Here is a 19,849-nt window from a genome sequence, read left to right as displayed (position 1 = left end):
ACTTGCCTGAATGAAAAATAAGTTGACAATTATTATGATGACTTCTTTTTGCAAAGCTCATTAACAAACAAAAAGTGATTTCTTTGAATGGATATCTGTATATGTCATCTCAGTGAACTTGGATAATAAACATTCCTTGTTTCCCTAAAAAGGGATATCCTTGTACTCACTTTCCGTGCCATCATAAGAAATATTTTTTAATAAGCATGAATATTTGAACATTTCTGTTTCAGAGAGAATTTACAGCTCAGTATTACTATTTTGGAGCTTTATACAGATTATATTTTCTTGTTTGCTTACTATAAATTTAGTTCTGCTTCAATCTGTGATCTGTGTGGTAATGAAATATCTGCAGATAATGAAATGCAATTAAAATTGCTTTAAAAGTATAACCCATAGCATCTGAAATTAAGTTATTTAATTAAAAGGCTTATCAAAGTCATGACTTGGCTATTTTAATTTTAAAGGCATGCATACAAGGCAAAAAAGGTAAGAATGCTGCTGATTTGTCATCAGTAGAGAATACGCTTTGAGCAATGTAGTCATTTGGCTTTCTAGTGGAAATGGCAGATATTTCCACAGTCTCGGATTGCTGGTCTAAACAGGTTTGGGTGAGGGACCCCATGGGGCACTCAGCAATGCATAGCTTGAAAGCAGGGCTCCACAATGGCCCTGGAGACCTTGGTTTCCTCATCACTACCCTGACTGTACCCTACACTAGTTCTCCTGAGTCCAAGTGTGGAGCTTGTGCTATGTGGGCAAATCACTCTTTTCTCAGTTTAACTGTGGCCACTTAAGAGACTAAGATTTAGGGCAAAAAGCAAAAATCAGTAACAGGCAAACTGGCAAACTTCATTTGTTAAAATCACATTCGTCATATCAACTATAAATGTGTCTTCCACAATTAGTCAATTTTTAATAACATGCTTTGTATGACTGGAAGATGTATCGTCAGGTAAACAGACAGCCAAGCTTTTATTAGGATAATGCTGGTCTTTGAAATTACATGGGCTAAAAAAAATGTTTATGCTGCTTTCTGCAAATGATTTCTATTCATCTTTTCAATTACATAAGCAAACACTTATATTTAATGTATTATTTATAAGGAAGGATAAGCTCACAATCATAATACTCAAATTGAACTTTAAAAGAAAAATGCTCTAATTATGTCACCAAATAAGGTCATATTTGATATTAACCACAATTTGCCACCGTAAGATTGTTACCACAAAATGAAACTTAACCTAAAGCTCTAATTCATATGCAAACAGAAAAAAACGGGGCCACTTACAGATTGCTTTTTTGAAAGCTTAAAAAATATGTAAAATAAAAAACAGGAAAATAAAAGTTTGAACATTTTTCTTCAAATATATTATGAGGTATGACTGAGCAATTATTACTAGGCTGAAATAGTTGTTAGTTTTAATTACATAAGAATCATGTAACAGGAAAGAAACACTTTCACTTTTTGTATTGTAGTAAGGACACGTGCAAGACAGCTAACAATTTCAGACTAGAGTGAAAAAAACCTGACTACTTCAAAATGAACGGAAAAAATGTGAATTTTAGGTTTGAAAAGTGGTTTCTCTGACTTTTGAATTACAAACCATAAAATTTACCACTTAATAATGAAAATTTCATGACAACCCAAAGGGATTTTAACCATCTTATTTTTGGAAAAACAGGATGCAAATTTTGTTTTAAAAATCTTCTGTTCTAGATCCTATTTCTTGGCCGGGCGCGGTGGCTCAAAGACAGAAATTAAAGCGTTAACTTTCTATCCCGCTAAAACATAAGGAATTTATCTTTAATGTTTCATATTTCATAACTGCAATAAGCAAAGGACCTGTCCTTTTAAAAAATCAGTCTTTCAAATGGAATAACTGAAAAGTAATTAGTGAGATCATATATTTTTATCATGACCCCTAAAGATACAGATTTTAAAAATCATTTAAATTTACTATTATTTACTCTCCCTTTCATTACTGCAAACATTTACAAGTATATGTATTTTCAAGTGTCAGGTAATTTAATGTTAAATCCCCATGCTATAATGATCAGAAAGCAAAGAAAAATCCAGATAACTAAGCAAATAAGTGTGAAATTATAAATATGCTAAGAATAACTCCCAAACCTTGGCATAATAAAAAAATTATACGCATTAAAGGATTCCCTTTGGCTATTAATATTTCTTTTAAAATACCAAGATTTTGAAACCGTGATTTTAAAAACGCTTATAAGATAGAATGCTCCAGCATTTAAAAGTTTATTTAATATAGTATATATAGCTCAGAATTATATTTCCCACCTGGAACATTATCCACATATAAGTTTATTTGGAAATGACCAATGAGCTCAACTTAAGCTTATAAGAAAACTGATCCACATTACAAATCAACTCACTTTTAAGAGCATGGGCTTTGGAGCCAGCAAGCTCTGGCTTGAACCTCATTGAGGCCACTCACTAGGTAGGTGACCTTAAGCAAGTCTCTTTACCTGGTTAGGGCATAGTTTCCTCTCTGAACTGTAAAATGGGGTTAATCACACCACCTCACATCCCAACCATCAGCAAGTCCTGTTGTATTCAACCATTTCCAACCTCTATCTGCCCATGTTCCACCATCTTCATCTTTCTCCAAGTCTCTACCACCTCTCTCAACAGCCTCCTAATTGGTCTCCCTCCTTTAACTCTTATGCCCCTACAGTCCATTCTCTACGCATCAGCCCTAGCAATCTTGAAAGCACAGATTGGATAATATTTTCCTGCTTGCAATCACTTAGTGTCATCCTATTGTAATCAAGAGAAAACTCCAGATTCTTTACCACGGCCTGTAAGACCACTCTTGGTCTGGCCTCTGCTGACCTCTCTTGCCTCTTCTTGTACCGCTCTCTCTCTGTTTACTCTATCCCAGCCACAATGGACCTACTTCTGTGCCTTGAACCTACAAAGCTCCTTCCTGCCTCTGGGCCTTTCTTTGCATTTGCTTTTCCCCATGCTTGGACATTTACAGGGCTGGCTCTTTCATATAACAAGTCTCAGCCCAAGTGTTAACTCAGAGGGGCTTTCCCCTGACTATCTAAAGCAGCTCCCACTTTACTATCATCTCTGCCCCACTATCCTTTCTTTTTTCATAGTTATCATCACAATATGAAATTCTCTTGTTAGTTTACTTGCTCACTGTCTGTCTCTACCTCACCTACCCATTCCCCAACTCACCCCCGCTAGAATGGAAGTTTCGTGAGGGCAGCAATCTGGTTTGTCCTATTCACTACCAGATCCTTAGTGCCTGGTACACAGTAGGCATTTATATATTTGATAAATGAATGAAAACATCTTTTAAGCACCTAGCTAGGTATTCAAGAAATTATAAGATTTATTTCTGAAAATATTTACTAATAGCAATGCACATATTAACTTCTATGTGACTTCAGAAAAGCAAAACAAATCAAGGCTTAGAAGCTGTGAGACGTGGGGCTATATGAGCCTTAATGATTTTTGGGGAAAAAACCCTTTAATCTTAAAAAAAGTCTCTTATTTGGGTATTTGTTAATTTCTTTGGATTACTTCAAATTTGAAAGATCTGTTGGTCTCAAACGGCCCTATATCATTCTCTGAATTGAGCTGAGGTTACTTAGCAATTTACAAATAGACAGGTCTGTCCAAATTTATTCTTTTTTTTTTTGATACTGAGTCTTACTCTGTTACACTGCATAGAGTGCAGTGGCATCATCATAGCTCACTATAATCTCAAACTCCTGGGCTCAAGCAATCCTCCTGCCTCAGCCTCCCTAATAGCTGGGACTACAGGTGTGCACCACCACACCTGGCTAATTTTTCTATTTTTTGTAGAGATGGGGTCTCACTCTTATTTAGGCTGGCCAAACTCCTGACCTCAAGCAATCCTGCCTTGGCCTCACAGAGTATTAGGATTACAGGCATGAGCCACTGTGCCTGGCCTGTTCAAAGTTACTATATGCTTGTTTCTACCTATACAAAACTGCACAGGTCAGTCAAGGAGAGGCTAACCTATCTGCAAATGGGCAAGTTCCTAATCAATTCGATATTTTACTGAGAACTTACTACGTACCCTATACATGATAGATACTATGGGGTAACTAATGACATTTATTAGCTAACATTTATTAGGCATTAAGCATACGTTAGGCACTGTGCTAAGCACAGTACATATGTCATCTACTTAATTCTTATTCCAATTCGATGAGGTCGGCTCAGAGAGTCAGAGTCCACAGTGATGGGGCAGCGACACTGGAGTTCAACCCCAGGTCATCTGAACTAACAGCCTTAACCATTTCTTTACTATGGAAAACATAACATCTAAAGGGGAATGAATTATAATCTGGCCTATATGTATGAAACAATCAGTGAATAAGATAATATGAAGGGTAATTTAACTCCTGATATTTGTGACTCCTCAAATTTGAAGATACTAATGAAGGCATATAGTTGTTTCATTTTCCTGCTCTGGGAAACAGAGATAACAACAATGACTAAATGAGATCATAAGTTGAATGAGAACATCAAAACTGAGCTGAGATGTGGATGGACACAGAACTGCCCAAGCCTATTCACCAGGGAAAGGATCTACTCCGGCATGCCAGCATGTATAAGAATGTTACGCAGGTGAATACAAACAAGTGGAAAAGAGAGAAGAGAAAGTTCAATGTAGATTTTAGAGAGTTAGGAGAGATTTTGACAGCAGAAGTAGGATTTAAACTGAGTTCTGTGTTTACATACATAAGTTGTAAAAACACACTCACCCACAGGCATAGAACCTGTATTCCTAACTGTAATTCACTAGATAGTGCTGCTATCATAGAGTAAAGTCAAACAGTCTCAAAGATTATATCATACTCGAGTTCAGCCTTTAATGCTTGGGTGGGAGAGTTAGGGAGGGTCAATATGGTAATTGCTTCTTTATAGGTGGTTACTTTGAGGAAAAAAATGTATTTCAGTAACTGGGTTAAAATTTTTAAAACACTGTATCATAAAATGGCATGTATATCAAAACTCATAGGCAAGTGCTTTGATACACATATTACACTATTATTTCAAAAAATATCACCTGCAATAGTAGTAATAAGAACAGAGTTTTTAAGTCAGATTTTCTCCCAAAGGGAAGTCAGCTAAATTTTCCTGTTTTCACATATATTCCACATGTACCAATATGGCTAATGTTTTAAAAATGTTATATTCAACATGAATTCCATCTGTAATTGTGCTTTTGAATTACAGTTAAGTAGATAACGGACCTTTTTCTACAGAAAAGTATCTTACGTATTTTGAGCTTTGTTTAATCATTAAGCTTTACAATAAATGGTTAAATACAGGTGCTATCCTCATTTTCCATATAGTAGTAATGTGAATGAAGAAATATGGATGAAGAAAGTGCAAGAGTTTTGCCTTGTCAAACAAGAAATGTAATTCTTCCAATATATCACCTAGATTTGGAGAAATCTTTATTAGTAAAAGTTGTCTCTAATTTCAGCTCTTTGTGCTTTAAGTAACATAAACAGTTCCAGTGACTTAAGGACTGTCCCATAAGGAAGCAAATTCCTTGTCTGATGAGTACACAGTGCCTGAAAAGCCACTTCACAAATGGAATCTTTATGATTTTGACACAAAGTAAACAGAATCTTAAAGTGTTTGGTATTACCTGGTATTGTAATCTTAACAGTCTGATATTATATGGATAAAAATGCATTTGATGAAGCTGGCTGTATTTTGTGAGGGTTATTAAAAAATTCTTTTGAAAGTGAGATTTTAGTTCTATGGAAATTTAATTGTTACTTACCATGAAATGAGGTTGTGTTAAAATACGCTTCAGTTCCTTCGCATCGTTATTCTCAGGGTAACATGAAATTTCTTCCAATACCTACAAAATAAGCAAGATATATAACAGTGTAAACATGACACACGATTTACAAAATATAGAATTATTTTCTTTTTTTTGGAGACAGAGTCTTGCTCTGTCACCCAGGCTAGAGTGCCATGGCATCAGCCCAGCTCACAGCAACCTCAAACTCTTGGGCTCAAGTGATCCTCTGCCTCAGCCTCCTGAGTAGCTGGGACTACAGGCATGTGCCACAACACCCAGCTAATTTTTCTCTTTTTTTTGTAGAAATGGGGACTTGCCCTTGTTCAGGCTGGTCTTGATCTCCTGAGCTCAAGGGATCCTCCTGCCTTGGCCTCCCAAAGTGCTGGGACAAGAGCCACCACGCCCAGCCTCGGAATTTTTTTAAATTAAAAATTATGAGTGGGCTTTTGTGACAGGCAAAACAATTATTTTGAAAAAATATTTCATTTTATTCAAAGGTTATTAATGTATAAAAGAATGGTATTGATGGTAATAAAAATGAAACAAATTGTTATAATAGTCTGCCAACTGTAACCCAAAAAGGTTATTGAAAAATACAAAACAAAATGACAAGCTGTTAACACATATTTATTATAGGTTTAAGTAACTTAATGGGAGAATATCTCCACACATCTTTTTCCAAACTTACCATCAAAATCAAACTGTACTAAAAGTTAATAAAAAACTTTCTTTTATATTACCAGCACTGTTAATTCCTTTTAGAAATGTCAAAATGACATAGGTACAAATAAAAACAATTTAAAGAAGAATACTAATTAATTAGAAGACTTAATTAAGAATATACTTAAGTAATTGTCCTTTAAGTAATGTAGAAAATGCAAAAATGCCTGGCAGGATCAACATTATCCTCCATACTTATCTGCCTACATAGAGCAAAGCATGCTTCTGCTAATGGCTCTTAAGATTAAATGCCAGGGAACTTAAGAGAACAATTTTAAAAAATCTTCTTTTCTCTTTCCATTCAAATTTTCTTCACTATTTAGTTGTCAATATTTCCTCTGCACAGGTAAAATTGGTTGTTTTCAAATAAAATTGTTCTTCAAAAGTTCTCCCTTATCACTAGGAAAGAGTTTACCCATTTAGCTTGTTTATGGGACATGCGTGAGCCCATGGGAGAGCCTCTATTCTTTTTCTGAGTAAATACCTGCTGCTATTCTCACAGCAGATGGCTGGATTCACAGAGAGGTTTTATACATTGTACTCCACTGAATGCCAACCATTGACCCAATGAAGGATCGCTTCAGCACGACTGCATGGCAGGGGTACACCACCATCTACCCAGTAGGACTCTCTCACCTCAACCTGCGAGAACCTTACAAAAGCGTCATACTGGGGCAGGAGGGTATGTTGTGAGGTCACTTAGCCTGAGCTTAGATTTCAGTATCATAACTATAATGTTCTGTGCTAATCAACCACTATCTCAGGGAAGAACAAATGAACAAAAACTACAGGCTTTCTTTCTTATCCAAATGCCCTGTTAATGAGTGCTGGTTATGCTGTTAATTCATATTGTTTACTGATGATAAACCAATTCTCCCTAGTGTATTTTATGTTTTGAGTTTCTCTGCCAATGAAATGAAAGGATGAAACCACATACTCTTCTCTGGTTCCTTGTTACTCTCACAGTCTATGATTTTAAGTACAAAGGTGTGGTCTCCTGTGCTCGCTTCGGCAGCACATATACTAAAATTGGAACAATACAGAGAAGATTAGCATGGCCCCTGAGCACAAAGGTGTGGTCTCCTAAGCACAGCTGGCTGGAAATCTTCAGCAGATTTTCACTGTCCAGTTGAGCCAAAGAATTGTCCCCAGAGTCTCTCTGCTTCTATCTATTTGGATATTATAAAGATAGGGTGGTGACTCATGCCCACTGTCTGTGATACCGTAATTCCTTTCAATGAGCGCTTAGTGGGCCAAGTCAGGGACAACCTTTCCAAGCTCCTCTCCTGACCAACGGGGGAGGTCTGGCAGCCTCCATGGCATTGGTCTCGTTTCTCAATGAATAAACAATTATTTTCCAGTGTAGGTCTTATGTTTAAAATCTGGTAGGGAAGAGATTACGTCTTTCATAGTTTTTCACTTAGTAATCTCACTTTACAGGAAACATTTTTCTAAAGGGATTTTTTTGCATAATGACTTCTAAGATCAAAAAATGAAAAACACCTATGTGCCTAACAATGGGGGAATTGCTAATACATTATAATTTAATAATAACAAAGAAAAAGTATGCAGTCATTAGAAGTTATATTTACGAAGACCAAGTAGAAACATGAAAAAATGCTTATTATATAATGTTAGGTTAAAAAAAGATCCATTTTGATTATAACTATATAAAAATTTATATGCAAATAGATAGTGACTAGAAAAGGATATGCAAAAATGAAAACTATTGTGTTAGAGTGATATGATTAAAGATCAGTTTTTATTTTCTAAACTTTCTGCAATGTCATGTTTCTATCATACATAAATTAAAGATATAGCCATTTACATTGACAATTTATAAAAATGACTTCTTTGAACTCAGTATATACAATTGCTACAGAAATTTAATTAACTTTCAAACATTACCACCTTAAAAAAGCAACTCGAATTTTCATAAGTGTCTTTCTACCAAGTGCAGTAAAATAACTTTCTTCTTTAAAAAAAGAAAAAGAGAAGTAAAATTGATATTAATGTATTCAAGTTTACATAGCAAGACCAGAACTAGAAATCCAGGCAATACTGCTACTAAGATTTTTTTCTTTTCTGCATGTTCAGTGATAAACGTGGAAATACTAAATCTGAGTATAATGAGTCAAACTGTGACTCCGAGGAAACCGCCTCTAAATGTGCAGCAGAAACGTCTTCAATAAAGGCAGCAAATACGATGACACCAAATACTTTGACAAAATATATCACTTACCTCTTTGGCTCTCTGCACGGCATCGCTTGGAGGATTCCTGATTTGTGGTGAAGATTTTGTGTTAATTTTGTCATACAGCTAAAAATCAAAGAAGAAAATCCAATCAATACTCATAATTCTTTGCTAAAATTCAGAGCTTCATATTTATTATTTCACTAAACAATATTTTCCTCTTAAAAAGGCAGGCTGATGGTTTCAGTGGGATCCTCTTGTTAATAACCTCTTAATCGTTCAATGAAACTTGTCAGAATATGAATCTTACTCATATCTTTTTAAAAAATCATCTTTAAATAGACAGACCAAGATTCTGTCAATGTGGCAATTTCCTTGTCATTTTAAATTCGTCAATATTTCGGAAATCCCAGTGTTTTTTCCCTCTGACAGAAGCAACTTTCAATCACACGAATACGGAGTAAAATGAAAGAATGCTTTCTGGCCAAGACACGTCTGAAAGAATTTTCACAGAAACCTAAATCTTGGGAAAGGGCAAACCCAACTCCTTCTAGGAAGGAATGTTCTCACAAAAGGTTTATGCTTGTTTTACTAGGGCTGTTCATTAACAGATCAGTGCTGGCATCCTTCAGCAGAAGTCAAGGACATAAACTTTTTTCCTTTTGACTCTGCAAATTCAGAGTGTGAGAAGATACTGAAAAGAAACTAAATATATTTTTAAAACCCCACAAACTTAAATAATCCAAAATTTAACTTTCTGAAGAACATTAACTCAATTCGTTAGAGAACAAATCTCTGTAGTTTATAAATAGAATTAAAATATTAATTTCTACCTCATATAAAATGTTTCATAGTCATCAGTCTGTTTTGAAAAGCGAAAAGTTAAAAATGACCTTGGCTAGTCTGAATGCTTCTATTTCCTAACTTCTCTAAAATAGGTGGGGATTTTTGTTGTTGGTTTTGTTCTTTTTTTCTTCGCTTGCTCTGTTCACCAGTGCTAGCTGAGAGGTCAAATACTGACTGTAAACATTCTTCAGATTATAGTCAGATTTGTTTATACTGATGCAAGATAAATCTTTATGACTTGTAAATATTTGGGCCACATCCTACATAAAAATGCCTAACAAGAACAATGTGAAGATAGAGCAGGCACCATTTTTAAACGGCATTAAGAAAGCACTACTAAATCGGAGGTTAAATATATAGTATAAGTACACTAGTAAAATACTGCTCTGTTTATGACATTAATTTAACATTTTAGGGAACTAGTAATTTGTGGCTGTTCACAAAAGTTTGCCAAAATTCCTGTAGAATATACATGGGCAGTCTCCATCTTCTGAATGGTTTCTATCTCTAAAGATTACCAATTTTAAAATGTGGAATTGGGGATATTTTCCTATGGAAATAATGTTATGAATAGTGATTAGGTTCTCAGACTAGCCTATAGAAATGAAATACTGTACATATATAATTTAAAAAGTAAAAAAAAAACCATACCCAAACAAAACACTGAAAAACTAAGAAGCCATAGTTTATAGAAAAATACATTTAAAATACATAAGACTTGCAAGATGAGTAAGTTCTAGAGATTTGCTGTACAACATTATCCCTGTAGTTAACAGTACTGTATCGTGCACTTAAAAATTTGTTAAAAGGGTACATCTCATGTTAAGCGTTCTTATCACAATAAAAAAATACATAATACTTAAAAAAGACATTTAGTCATCACCGGACGTGTCATAATATTAATGATCAAGGAAAGATTAAATAACCTAAATGAATAAAAAGATTTTTAAAAAGTCACAAACTTGTTTAGAAAAAGAAGCAAATTTAATTCAAGGCTTTACAGGTAGACAGCACCATCACTTTATAATGTTTAATTCCACCACAAACTGTTAAGTTTTGCCTTTTTCTTGACCAAGGACTATGACTAAGACTGCTTTCAACATTTGCAACTATGATTAGGATTAGTTTCTATTTATTTATTTATTTTTTTGAGAGACAGGGTCTTGTTCCTGTCACCCAGGTTGGAGCATAGTTCACTGTAAACTCAAACTCCTAGGCTCAAGTGATCCTACTGCTGAGTAGCTGGGACTACAGGCCCACGCCACCATACCCAGCTAAATTTTTTATTTGTTGTTGAGACTGGGTCTTGCTATGTTGCCCAGGCTGGTCTCGAACTCCTGGCCTCAAGCGATACTCCCACCTCGGACTCCCAAAGTGTGGGGATTATAGGCGTGAGCCACCATGCCTGGTATCATTTCTATTTAAACATCTAACAAATGATATCAATTTTTACTCACAAAGCAACAAAAATCCCACAATTCCCCAAATTGGAGACTTTTTATTTTTATCTTGGTTTTGCTATGCCAAGTATAGTTCCTTATGTCTTATATCAGTGTAGTTTCTTGAGGACTTGTGGCAGAATCAGATGGGGTGCTTATTAAACATAGATTCTTGGGCCCCACTCCAGACTTACTGCATCAGAATTTAAGAAGGAGGTCCAGAAATCTATGCTTTAATAAACTCCTTAGGTATTTAATAAATCTTGTGTCCAGTGCTAAATTTTGAGAGTAATAACTATAGTACTACTAATAGTAACAATAACTGCTTCTTTTATTGAACACTTACTAGATGACAGCTATTAGTCTAAGCTCTTAACATATATTCACTCATTTAACCTCAAAAAATCCTATGAGGTTGTTACTCCTATCATTCCCACTTTACAGATGAGAAAACTGAGGCACAGAGTGGTAAAGTGAGAACCACTGTTCTAGCCTTACAACGACTTCATAGGTGGCATGCAGGTGCCTGGAGTTTCAATACTTTCAAGGCCCTGCTCCAAGGAAGGTGCTCAGACCAAATTTTCTTCTGCTCCTTTTGTTTGGCCTGATCAAATTCAATCACACATTCACCTAAAGTTCAGTGGAACTAGTAGTAGGGTGAGGGTGAGGTGAGATACTTAATATGAAAGGCAGATACAGCGGGAAGGAATTAAGAGAAGGGGCCTTCTGCCTGAGGAGGGGACACTGGGCTCTGCCTCCCCAGCTCTTAGGAAAGCACAAGGACTGGAGATCTCAAGGCAGGCACTGGATGGAAAAGATGGTGTCCATGTGGCTAAGAGGACATGGTAAATCTCAACTGCTGGCTCATTAACCAAAAGGGCAAGTTAGAACTGAAGCAGGAAGAGGTGAGGAATGGGCTCATTTTGTCACCATTAGAGGGAAGAAGTGACCCTTTGTTGGCTCATCCACATTACCCATCCATCTACCCATCCACCCAATATTTATTGAGATGCTGCTATGCACTAAGCAGTGGGGTTCTATGTACTAGGATTACAGAGATGAAAAAGATGAGAGTTCTTGACCTCAAAGAGCTCACAAATGCCAAAGACATGTATAACCAAAGGCTCAGAAACTTATGAAGGCTTGATCCCTCTGGAGACCTGAGAGTAGTTTGGTCCTCAGCAATATCAACTGGAAATGATCTCAGTGAGTAGCCCTAAGTTGAAGACTATCAAGATGCACATATATATATATAATATGCCAACCTTCCTTTTCCCCCTCAATTTCTATGACTGTATGTGTACTGTGGCAAGCACATGTGTGTTTCTCGTAAGTCAAGGAGATGCTGCAGAAGCTAACCTGGCTGGAGCCACCTCGATGGAGCCCTGCCCAAGAGGGCTGCCTGCAAAGAGCAGGATGACTCAGAAGTAAAGAGCTGTGGGGCACAGCTGGGGGCAGGAGCTGAGGGGATGCTGCCAAGACCAGCTGCAGAGTACACTGAAAATGCAGAAGCCACAGGTTTGCAATGCAGGACAGAGCCAACACAGGGATGCCTGCCACACCAAAGGCATTAACAGCCAAGAAGGAAGTGGCTGTCTGAGGTACATGATTATAGAACATGCTGTTTAAGTGCTTCTTTCTCTTTTCCATGACCAAACTCTTGAGTTCTTTGACATTAGATAACAGCTCCTAGCATGGGGCTGAGTACACAGTAGATATTTAATAAATGCTTCCTCAAAAAATAATGAAGTATTATATTTAAATTAGCACATAGAAATTGTAAATAGATATTTTTTAAAAAATTCATAGTGACATAAAAATAAACATAGCAGGAATTCTCATTTTAGCTTGTTTCTTTAGGAACCAGATATTTCTCTTTGGTCCTGCTTCTGCAGTTAAAAAATTTCCCTCAAAATTAAAAAATATATTTTGATAATATTCTTTTCTTTTGTACCTTTCAAGTCTGACTTACTTTGTAAAATTTTCAAGGTAGAAGAGATCTTAGATATCAACGTGACTGAATTTGTCCATTTGAAAAAGGAGAAAGCTGAGGTCCAGTTAGGTGAGGTCCTGCTACGCTCAGGATCATACAGCCAGAGCAGCAGGAACCTGACCTTGACCTGTTGATAAGCTGTCCTTTCTCATTCCAGATCTCCTTGGCTTGTACTAGAATTCAGTAATATACAATGCCTCATGCCAGGGGATACTTTCAGCAAATATTTGGGGAAAAACTGTAGAAAATGCTATTTATAGGCTGCAGAAAAAATATAATAAATATGATTTGAAAGCTATTAGCCAATCAATTGTAAGCCTTGCCATGTTAAAGAATGTTCAGATCCTAATCCTATCCTGGCTAGATAGGAAATATTTTAGGCACTGCAGGCCATAGGTCTCTGTCACAACCACTCAATCCCTGCTGTGTCGTGTGAGGGTGGCTATTAACAATCCATAAATGAATGGGCATGGCTGTGTTCCAATAAAACTTCATTTACAAAAACAGGTGGCCAGCTGGATTTGGCCTGATGGCTGTAGTTTGCCAACTCCTGCACTAGAAGCTTAAATTCAAGGTAGACTGGAATGACAAAATATATTTCCTTTTGCTATTTGCTTTCCTGAAATTTGAAGATAATCAAACATATTTGTAAAGCTGAGTTGTGGAGGGGGAGGAAAAGGGAGGGAAGACATTAATAAATTATCCCTGAAGGGAAAACAAGAATGAATCTGTTACTGTTTGCTCCCTTTTTCTAATGAAATTTCTGTAACCCAAGTTCAGCACTTTTTATTTAAAAAAAAAAAACCACATACACACAACATCAAGACAAAACAAGGAAATGTGAACAGCTGCAAGGGGAACAGACTGTCTCACACTGTCTCCCTCACAGACAGGCCTGCTCTCTGCCAGTCTTTGGCACTGACTCAGATATGACCACACACGGCTACATGGACATGCTTCATTCATCTTTCTTTCTTAAGAAGTGTCAGCAAGGATGACACGCAAATTCGTGAAGCGTTCTATATTTTCATACATGTGGTAGTAAAATTCAACGGAAATCAAGCAGGTGGGAGGGGTAAGGAGGGGATGAGTGAATTCACACCTAACGGGTGCAATGCATAGTAAATGGGTGATGGACACACTTATAACTTTGACTCAAACTGTACAAAAGCAATTCATGTAACCAAAAAGTTTGTACCCCCATAATATTCTGAAATAAAAAAAAGAGAAGTGTCAGCACAGTTGTGTTAATAGGCCACATTCTACATTTGACATGGGTTGTTGCAAACAAAGCAGAATAAAGTTGGTGGTAATATTAAATTTGAATCTTCTTCAAACATAAAGATGATGAAATTTGCTAATATGCCACTTTTTATTTACATTCAAAGCACTAAATCAAGTTTCATTTTTTAACATCCTCCATTATATCTCACTCTATTTTGATTTCTTAGTCCTCAAATAGAAGCCTTTGTTTTGCTCATAGTTTATGTGCAGTATTTATCAAGATCAACATTTAAAATGGAATGGATGGTAAGAAGGTATAAAATAACCATCACTGGGTAATGTGTCCCACTAACTTTTTCTGCACAGAAAAAACCAAATCTATGGACCAGAATGTATATTAGTTGAGACAAGATTATAACTTTTGCAACTAGACTGTAGGCCCGGGCTTGCAGAGTTGCAGGGAACATTGCAGTTTGTTAGCAACCACCATCTTATCACTTTAGGGACACCGAAGAAGCTTCCTGCTGGAAAAGAATTAAAGTTTGCAAGAGTCAAATATTTAGCTGCAAAGTATATAAAAAAAATGTGTCTGTGATCCAAATAAAACAGATAGTAACAGCATGCACAGAATTATACTATGCAACAATGAGAATTGAGATGATTTTCTCTGGAAACATAGACTATCTTACTAAGAACTTTCTTCACAGTTTCTGTGAATTATCTGTGAGGAAGCTGAGTGAATAGAAACAAAGTTCCAATGTCATATCTTTTCAGTGGACCAAGCAGATATGTAACAAGTATTTTCTTATATTTGTAATCCAGCAAAATGTTAGGATAAGGTGATTTAATGCTAAAATACAGGGAACTGATATTCAACTATTGCACTGGAGCTGATTTTTGGAAGTTGGAGATCAGAGAAAACCTTCTGAGATCTAAAAACTTATTTTTCCTGCTTAAGTTTATGTATAAACTTGTCTTTATGTTACAACATGAAAATGCCCTTTCAAAGATCTTTGGCATCATTAAACACGACATAGTCCAAACTTGAAGAAGAGCAGTATATTTAACAATGGTCTAAAGATTGTGTGATGGGCAATGTAAGTATGAAGGAAATACATTACAAAATTTATTTATTAATTTTTTTAAATTTCAGAATATTATGGGGGTACAAACACTTTGGTTACATAAATTGCACTGCCCGAGGCAGAGTTCCAAGCGTGCCCATCCCCAGACAGCGCATACCACACCCGTTAGGTGTGAATATATTCATCCCTTTCTCCCCCTTCCACCTGCCTGACACCCAATGAATGTTACTTCCATATGTGCACCTTAAGTGTTGATCAATTAGTACCAATTTAATGGTGAATACATGTGGTGCTTGTTTTCCCATTCTTGTGATACTTCACTTAGAAGAATGGGCTCCAGCTCCATCCAGGATAGTACAAGAGGTATTAGTTCACCATTTTTTTTTTTTACGGCTGAGTAGTATTGCATGGTATACATATACCAGATTTTATTAATCCACTCATGTCTTGATGGGCACTTGGGTTGTTTCCATATCTTTGCAATTGTAAATTGTGCTGCTATGAACATTCCAGTGCAGATGTCTTTTTTATAGAATGTCTTTTGTTCTTTTGGGTAAATACCCATTAGTGGGATTGCTGGGTCAAATGATATTTCTACTTGTAGCTCTGTGAGGCATCTCCATATTACTTTCCGTAGAGGTTATACTAGTTTGCAGTCCCACCAGCGCTGTATGATTGTTCCTATCTCTCTGCATCCTCGCCAACATTTGTTGTTTTGGGATTTTTTTTTTTTTGAGAGAGCCTCACTCTGTTGCCTGGGCTAGAGTGTCATGGCGTCAGCTTAGCTCACAGCAACCTCAAACTCCTGGGCTCAAAGCGATTCTCCTGCCTCAGCCTCCCGGGTAGCTGGGACTACAGGCACGCACCACCGTGCCCGCCTAATTTTTTCTATTTTTAGTTGTTTGGCTAATTTCTTCCCATTTATAGTAGAGACGGGGTCTCGCTCTTGCTCAGGCTGGTCTAAAACTCCTGAGCTCAAGCAATCCTCCCACCTCGGCCTCCCAGAGTGCTAGGATTACAGGCGTGAGCCACTGTGCCCGGCTTGTTTTGGGACTTTTTTGATAAAAGCCATTCTCACTTGAGTTAAATGATATGTCATTGTGGTTTTGATTTGCATTCCCTTGATGATTAGAGATGTTGAGCATTTTTTCATATGTTTGTTGGCCATTAGTCTGTCTTCTTTTGAAAATTTTCTGTTCATACCCTTTCCTCACTTTGGAGTTGTTTGATTTTTTTCTTGCTGATTTTCTTGAGTTCTATGTAGATTATAATTATCAGCCCTTTATCAGATGTGAGAACCCAGATACAAAACCATCCTCATATTGCCATCTGATCTTTGACAAAGCAGACAAAAACATAAAGTGGGGAAAAGAAGCCCTATTCAACAGATGGTGTTGGGAAAATTGGATAGCCACATGTAGAAGACTGAAACAGGATCCGCTCCTCTCACCTCTCACAAAAATCAACTCCCGATGGATAGCAGACTTAAATCTAAGACATGAAACCTTATGAATTCTAGAAAGAAATGTTGGAAAAACTCTTATAGACATTGGCCTAGGCAAAGAATTTATGAAGAAGACCCCAAAAGCAATCACAGGAACAACAAAAATAAATGAATGGGACCTGACCAAATTAAAAAGCTTCTGCAGAGTCAAGGAAACTATCATCGGAGTAAAAAGACAACCTACAGAATGGGAGAAAATATTTGCACACTACAAAATTTAAAATGCTATTTTCAAAAGTTTAAGGAGCTACAATAAAACTTTGGGAAGAACTTATATAACCTGTCCATCTTATAAATCTAAGAATGATCACTGGGATGTTATAATTTACAAAAAGAAATCAAAATCAGCCAGGTCATTTTTCTTTTATGGGGTAAAAAAATGCCTATCCTATTAGCAACCAAAAATTGTTTTTCCTGAAAATTTATATTCCATAAAATTTCTAAAAAATCAGTTAAATTTTTTAAATTTTTAAATTTTTTAAATAGTTGAAGAAAGTACTCAAATATTAAGCAGGCAGATGATTCCCCATCTACATGGAGACAGTGCATTCAACTTGAAGTGTATACTTTCATTTTCTGTGTACATTATCAGTATAATCTGCACTATGTGTTTATTTTCCATCTAAATGTTCAGAAAACATGCAAATAGCCAAATTTTATAAATCTTAAGCTAAACTTCTTTCTCACCTAAAAAAGTGTGTCAAATCCACAAATCTAGTGACCGAAATAAGGCAGCAGGAGTCCCATTTTGGAATTTAGATTTTTCCCTAGACTAAGGTTCAGGGCTACTCCAGTCATAGGAGTAGTTTATACTGGATAAGTCAAGTTAAAAATAGACATGTAACTAACGACTATCTATTGTATTTAGTGGCCAATAAGAATGTTCCCGGATGCTCTTGAGTCAGATGTCCTAGGAAAGCTTTGGGCTAATAGCATAGCAGTGAAATGTTACCTTAAATCAAGTTTTAGTAAAATCATGAGGACTATTATATCCTTACTTGAAGATTTAAGAAGGGGCCCAGCTGGCCTAGTAATATGCTACTCTAAATCCATTATTAAAGTTTTCTCTGACAGCAAATAAGGTAATTGAAAAATCAGTACATCTGGGTCAATTTGAGATTTCCTGAAAGAGTTGCAAAATACATTGGATCCTAACAGCAAAAGTGTCCCTAAGGAGGGCCTTGTTTGGTTTAGGTTTTATTTGTCTGTGTACAGGGCTGTTTTTGTTCCAGTCTCATGAGAACATTGTACTTACAGGGATTTATTTTGAATCCAAGAAATTAAGACTTGTTTGTCCTTCTAGTTCAATCCATAAAGACTGTCCCTTTGGTGGCCTAACAATATAGGCCAGTGAGGCAGATTTCTGGTCAGTTGGCAGCTCTTTCTGAGAAACTCAAACACTGGCCTGAGATGACCTAACTTGACTGTTCTCTAGGCCTTTTTCAATTGGCAAATAATTCTAAAATTAAGCTCTGTAAGAAACAAATCCTAACGCCTACTCTTGAGCAAGCAAAAGAAAGCATGAGGAAAAAAACGACCAGTTAGATGATATGATATAGGCAGATTTTAATAAAACCTTCTTAAATAGGGTTCTTTTTAATACCAAATATGAGAGGTTGCCCAACTGTGAAAAATTTTCACTATGATAGGAATTTCTTTTCTGTTTTTTAAAAACTGTTAAAAATTCCACTTCCTAACCCGTGCTCTTCTTAAGCATCTACAATGATAGTTAAATGATATTTACACTAAATAAATATCCCATTATTAATTTGCTGCTTTAAAAGAAAAGACAACATTTATGTTTATATTAGGTGTGTCATATGATATTTTATTTAATTACTTTTGGCTTTTGATAGCATTTTATTTTGCATAGGTAAACACTAAGCATTTGTACAAGTAGCTGTAACAAAAATAAATTTATGCTGTGAAAAGTTAAAAGACAACAACACAAAGACAGTCTGGCAGAAGCAGTTTTATTGATATGAGATAATGTTTGAAGGGCCAAAAAGAGAAGAAAGCAGTTATGTTCTTGAATTGTGAATGCTGCAAGCTATCCCATCGAACATTCTTTAACTGAGCATATCACATTCCTTTCTAGGGGGAAACCCCTCCTTTCTTTGAGAATAGCATAAAGAAGAATCAGTGCTTGTTGCACTTTGAAGGCTTTTTTGGAAATTCTTCTGTGTTCTGGTAAAGTTGACTATGGTGCCATAAAAAGAGAATGGCACTCAGTGGGTAACACTGGTACTGGGGACAAGCTGATTCATTATTCTTGGTATTCTAGAGTAAATTCCAAACCCTGTTTTAAGAAGTAATTCATCTGAACAAATATGGGAACAGGAGGGATTCTTGTAGTCAGTAATACTTTCAGTGAAGTCACACATTCCTTTCACAAAGATGTATAACATAGGAGCTAATTTGGGAGCCAGAAAGAGTATTTGTGTGGAGATAGAACTAAGGCAGAATTCCCTACTATTGGACAGACTTGTTCTGAGAATTTGGTTTTTCATATTACAAAATCAGCTACCATAAAACATCAATATTAGATGAATGGACAAACAAAATGTGGTATATGCATACAATGGAATATTATTCAGGCTTAAAAGAAAGGAAATTCTGACACATGCTGCAACATGGATGAACCTTGAAGGCATTATGCTAAGTAAAATAAGCCAGACACAAAAGGACAAATACTATATGATCCCACTTGTATGGGGTACCTAGAGCAGTCAAATCCACAGAGACAGAAAGTAGAATGGTGGTTTCTAGGGACTAAGGAGAGAGGGGTTTGGGGAGTTAGTATTTAAGGGGTACAGAGATTCAGTTGTGGAAGATGAAAGACTTCTGGAGGTGGATGGTGGTGATGCTTGCACGATAATGTGAATGCATTCAATGCCACTGAACTGTATATTTTAAAATGGTAAATTTTATGTTATATATATTTTACCACAATAAAAAGTTAAAACGAACAGTAAAAAAGTCATGCAATCCAATTAAAAATGGGCAA

At 36.2% G+C, this 19,849-nt stretch overlaps 1 protein-coding gene across 1 annotated transcript in view; it reads right to left on the bottom strand.

Annotated features, from left to right (window-relative positions):
* Nucleotides 1-19,849, bottom strand: part of CASK (calcium/calmodulin-dependent serine protein kinase (MAGUK family)) — a 437,172-nt gene that overhangs the window by 55,154 nt on the left and 362,169 nt on the right. The window contains exons 12-13 of the mRNA XM_012642796.1: nucleotides 8,800-8,877; nucleotides 5,814-5,894 (exon numbers count right to left, since the gene is read on the bottom strand). Coding sequence (XP_012498250.1) covers nucleotides 5,814-5,894; nucleotides 8,800-8,877 — 159 coding nt within the window. The remainder of the gene's footprint in view (nucleotides 1-5,813; nucleotides 5,895-8,799; nucleotides 8,878-19,849) is intronic.

This window comes from Propithecus coquereli, unplaced genomic scaffold, assembly GCF_000956105.1.
Source record: "Propithecus coquereli isolate 6110/MARCELLA unplaced genomic scaffold, Pcoq_1.0 Scaffold188, whole genome shotgun sequence".
In the NCBI taxonomy this organism is placed as follows: domain Eukaryota; kingdom Metazoa; phylum Chordata; class Mammalia; order Primates; family Indriidae; genus Propithecus; species Propithecus coquereli.
The sequence above is the reverse complement of the archived record's forward strand: the minus strand, read 5'-3'. Positions and strand labels throughout refer to the sequence as shown.